The following is a 5261-nucleotide window of genomic DNA, read 5'->3' as shown; positions in this document are numbered from 1 at the left end:
CTTATTTAAATAACTTTTAATCCAGATGGTCAATTGTTTCTATTTTTTTTGTATTATTATTAAATGAAATTTAGAATAGTCTGTAATTTTTTCAAGTAGTTCTTAACATATTGCATTTGCCTTACAACCTCCTTAATTCTTCCAAAAGCAATATTGAAGTTGAAATCTTGATTTTTCAATAAATGACTTTGAAATTTTGAAGTTTACGATTTAAAAGTTTTTTGAAAATGTTACTCATTGTAAATTACAATCACAAGACATTCCTGACTTTATAAAATCATTTATTAAAAATAAAAAGAATAAAAATTTATATATGTATCAAGTCTCTTTCCTGGTAATTTTCAAACATAAATCGAAGAAAAAGAGATGTATAAACATGACATTACTCGCTATTTACATTCAAGCTAATGTCTTAATAATAAAAGAGATGTTATCAATTGTCATTTAGAAAAAGAAAAAAAAATATATTAACAAACTCCGAGCGACGACGGTGGTATTAACATAATATTATACATGTTTAGAACGAGCGAAAAAGATCAGAACTTCCTCGGCCGGCCCCGTTTTCGGGGAGATGCGATTTTACGCGTGCTTGGCCGACCGCGTAGCTTCCGCCGTACCATATTGGATGAGTTACCAGAAGTGCGTTGTGTATCGTTGTGCATTCTCAAATGTCGTAAAAATAGTAATCTGGACTTTATGTATTTCTTGCAGATGTGGCACTTGCGTAGTTGTTCTATAAGCAAAACATAGGTAATCAGTGCTCCGAATCTGTAACTCAGTTCGATATCGTTATGTTATCTTTGCACAAGTTATTTTTCCATGTATAATATCTGTCCAATGACAATATAACGACATTGTCGTTAATAATTACTGATTTCGGATTACTGATTTCAGATCTACTATCCATTTTTATATCTCGCTCGTTGTTTGTCACGTACAGACCGCAATATTTTAATTCAATATCTAATTTTATTAAGAAACGAGCCAATTTATGTATATTAATGTTTTTATATATATTAAAATTTATATATATTAATTTAGTATTATATAAATTTTGAATTTATTAAATATAAATTTATATATACAGAAAAATATTAAATCATATACATTGCAAATATATACATGCACATACAACTTCAAGAAAATAAAAAGCTTTAATTATAACAATACGTTAAAGAATATTTCTCATTCAGTCTTATATTGAGCTTCGACAAATTATATCTAATAATTACGTTTTTTTAATTTCGATCTTAATACATATTTTTGATGTACCTGATCTCTTGATGCCATGCTGCAAGCTATGCGCATTTAACAGAGTAGCACTTGGGAACCACCGGCCACACTCTGCACAATCGAGCTTTTTCGACTCCGAGTAGTTATTTCTTTGTTTTCGTTTTCTCTTCACCCTGGCAAGCATACTGAGTTCTTTCTCTGTCGTGTCGTCTTCGTCATCCGATTCCTCCTCTTCCGATGAATTTGGTTCTTTCTCTCGAATCGATCTCAAGGATTTATTCGAAGATCTGTCGAATAAAGGACAAGAAATTAAAAAAAAGCCATATATTGAATTTGTATAAAATATATAACAAGTGATTCTATGTATCAGAAAAAAATATGGATTCGCATACTTTTCTGAAGATAAGCTCAACTCGTTCTTCTTTCTCGGCACGTGTACTAAGCGAACATGACGCGCCAAAACAACGACCGCATCAAACTTCTCCTGACAGATCTTACAAGTAAACTGCTTGTTAATTTTCTTATTTATTTTGCCTTTCGGTTTTCCTTTGTTGAGATTGAGGGCGTTCGTTGGCGCTTTCTGACAAACCAGAAGATGCATATTGAGAGTACGTCGGTACCGAAAGTTCCTGGAACAATACTCGCAACGTGTCTCGCCATTGAGCTTCGTCAAACGGCCACTGGCCCATTCAGTCTTCTTGTTTTCTTCATGATCACTGCTACTAGAATCCGAATCCCTCACCATGATAATTTCGTTCTCTTTGTCGCTAGAACACTTGTCTTTGTTGTCATCTAGAGTGATCTCTACAACATTGCGCGTCATCTGCTGCTCTTCCTCGTCGATGTCCAGATCGATTACTTCTACGACCTACAATTTTCGACACATCAGAAAACTTGTCGTTATAAGGATTTGTTGATGCTTAAAGATGTTAATGTATTTAGACTATTTTTTGTCAAATCTTACTCTTTGAAAAATTTCAACTCTTACTCTCTGAAAAGCTTCAATAACTTTAATTTTGTGATTTCTGATTGATCATAATCGTAGAATAGCTGAACGAAAACAATTCATAAGTATTAAAGAGTTAACGATATTAACTTGAAAAATTAAAGTTTGCAAATTGGAATATTGAAATTTTCAAGAATCTTAATTTAACAAAAAATAAATTTGTAAAACGACCCTCAATATTGAAGCAAAATTAAATGAGTGTGTAAGAGTGCGATAAATAGTACGCAAAGATTTCCTTTGAAGACTACATTTATTTATTCCATAATTATATCGGAAAATCGAATCTCCAATGAATGTAATATTATGGAGTAAATATATTTTTTCAAAGAAAATTTTTTAAACTAATTACCGTTATTCGTTCTTTAATTTGTCTTTTTAATTGTAATTTATGCTTCTATTGTGCATTCACCTTCCGCCGCTTCGGCCGCTTAATTCGCCTCGCCCCCTTGATCCCCTTTCGGTTAGCCATAGCGACACGTATTGGCAATCGACGTCGCCGAGTCGTGCGCTTCTTACCGATCGATTCATCATTCATCATCGATGCTGGCTGAATAATGATCTCTCCGTCATCACGGTCCACCGAGATCAATTGCTGCTTACGTGAGCGTTTAACTTTCAGTGGCGTCTGCGAAGTAATCTTCGTTGTTGACGGTGGCGAGTCGGTCAACGTGTCGATCAATCGCTGTCGATCATCCTCCGAGACGGAAACGCATGTTCGATCAATTGTTGACTGCGGCGACATATACAACTCAAATGCATCTGCATCTTCATTAAACGATGATTCTTCCTTTATCGAAGGTTCACGCGAGTTTTGCTGGATACTTGAGTGATCATCTTGCAACTTGCCCGATTTTTTGTCGTTTGTTTCTAACGATTTCTCGCTCGAAATCTTCATATTCTGCAACGTCGCCTGAATGTCGTCAAACGTTAACTCCGATTCCGGTTCATGATCGGCTTCTAAAAGAATGTATTGTACTGTTGAATGCTCGACCAATTCGTCCTCGAATTCAACGTTATCTTCACATCCATCTGATTGTTCGGCTGAAAAGATGCATTCCTTAGACTTTATACATTATTTTATAAATACCTATTAAATACTAACTTAATAAGTATCAATAGTATCATAGTAAATGTTGATCTTGTATAATCAAACTTAAATGTATAACATAAAATAATTTTTATAAAAAAATGTTACTTTATATTTTAAACAAAAATAAATTTCTTATATATTATGTAAAAAGAATCAATGTTATCTCCGTAAGTTATCATGCTATGCATTAATTGCTTATATTTGTATTTATTCAAGTGATATTTATTAGATATAATTAGAATTGTCACTTCAAATTACCGATAGCTTCATTATACATGAACAATACTTTCTTCGAACAGATTGAAATTCTACAGAATAAATTATATATAAAAAATTCAAAACGATTAATTTTATAATTTTTACATTGGTGACGCGCCTGATTGTGACCATCACCACATATATTTCGTTTCATTAAAGAAAACTACTACCATTTTACATTCACATTTATATACACACATACCGATATTGATAAAACTGTCGTTCATCATGAGATACGTAATATCCGGTTGTTCGTCGACAGCTGTGTGAACACTATCACTAGACTCTAAATTAATCTTGTCGCTACAGTTTTGGTAAGTTTCATAATTATGTACTATTCTGCTACCGTCCTCTTGCACAATATTCTTCTCACTGTTGACTGATGCATCGCAGATAGAAGTCTTGTCGTTCGTTTCTTCCTTACAACAAAGCATCGGCGGTTTGGCAGTAAACACTCGTTTTTTCATCTGCGACGGTTTTTTCACCGTTCGAACGGCACCTTCGCCTATTAAACGTTCCACGTCTGATCTGTAATTACAGCCACAGTTGTAGTTCTGGTAATCTACATATAAAATCAAGTAAAAAGACAGAGATTACAATTTAATCATTATCTAATTAAAACCATTTTTTTCTATGCTGAAAAAATTTTGAAGATTAGTAGGTGAGCGGTTTACCCCAAAAAATCGCTTAAAAAGTGCACTAACTGACTAATCAACGTTCTACTGGCTGAAAATAATTTAATTCGATTCCTCGACCAGTATGAATAAAAAACGAAAATATTCGGCCAATCTTAAATTATAACAAGAATTTTATTTTATTTTGATCTGTACTGTTACTGACAGTGAAAATTTTATTATATAAGGCTGCAGATGCGCCTTTATTTTTTATTCATACTGATTGGATGACTAGTTTCTGAAAAAAAAATCAAAAGTAGTTATTTTTCAAGTTTAAACATTTTTTATTTCAAAAACTGTTGATTTAAACAAAAGTCTTAGAGACAAAAAAAATGTTCATTTTGATCCAATTAATCTTACAGAATTTTTTCGGAATTTTTATTCAAAGTTTAGATTTTTTAAACAAGAAATTGTTTGTAACTATTCAACGACCACATAAAGAAATAAAGTGTATATAGATGTTTTTCCGTAGAATAATATGAAGAATCATTTTCAGAATCAATTAAATCATTTTCAGTCACTAGAACGTTGGTTAGTGAACTGAAAATGGGGGTAAACCGTTCGTCTATAGATTTTAAATATCAAAGTTTTTAACTGAAACTGGGTGAATTTATTTTTCTCATTGACTTACTTCATAAGAAACTGGAAGTTAGTTGGAGGTTCGTCGGACTCATCGTAAACAGCCACAGCAAATATCTCGTCCGAATCTTCCACGGCATAGAGAGCCAACTGTTGTCCCGCCGCAGTGACAAAAGTTGCAATCGTTTCCTCGTCATCTTCATCATCCTCAAACTCGTCTTCCTGTATATTGTATTTATATATATGTAATAATTCTTACATAAATGTTACAATTGAGTAAAAACGTATGACATATTTCATATCATTGTATCATTTCCACCATTTGATATAACTCCTTAGCGACTTACAGGAGAATCCTTGGAACTATTCCTCGCCAATTTTTACGGGCTTTGAATATATTGTAAAACATCAAAAAACAAAC

General features: G+C 32.8%; 1 protein-coding gene across 5 annotated transcripts in view; it reads right to left on the bottom strand.

Moving 5' to 3' along the window:
• Positions 1–324: 324 nt before the first annotated feature.
• LOC108767172 (uncharacterized) overlaps positions 325–5261 on the bottom strand; it is a 7936-nt gene continuing 2999 nt past the window's right edge. For 4 of the 5 annotated variants that reach the window (XM_018516907.1, XM_018516904.1, XM_018516902.1 and 1 more), the window contains exons 4-9: positions 4893–5062; positions 3790–4115; positions 2649–3280; positions 1626–2101; positions 1273–1520; positions 537–733 (exon numbers count right to left, since the gene is read on the bottom strand). In XM_018516907.1, coding sequence (XP_018372409.1) covers positions 537–733; positions 1273–1520; positions 1626–2101; positions 2649–3280; positions 3790–4115; positions 4893–5062 — 2049 coding nt within the window. Of the gene's footprint in view, positions 734–1272; positions 1521–1625; positions 2102–2648; positions 3281–3789; positions 4116–4892; positions 5063–5261 lie in introns of all 5 variants that reach the window. The other variant, XM_018516905.1, reaches the window with a different exon arrangement.

The sequence above is a fragment of the Trachymyrmex cornetzi genome, unplaced genomic scaffold, assembly GCF_001594075.2.
Source record: "Trachymyrmex cornetzi isolate Tcor2-1 unplaced genomic scaffold, Tcor1.1 scaffold66, whole genome shotgun sequence".
Lineage (NCBI taxonomy): Eukaryota > Metazoa > Arthropoda > Insecta > Hymenoptera > Formicidae > Trachymyrmex > Trachymyrmex cornetzi.
Note: the sequence above shows the minus strand (reverse complement) of the source record. Positions and strands in the feature narration are given on the sequence as shown.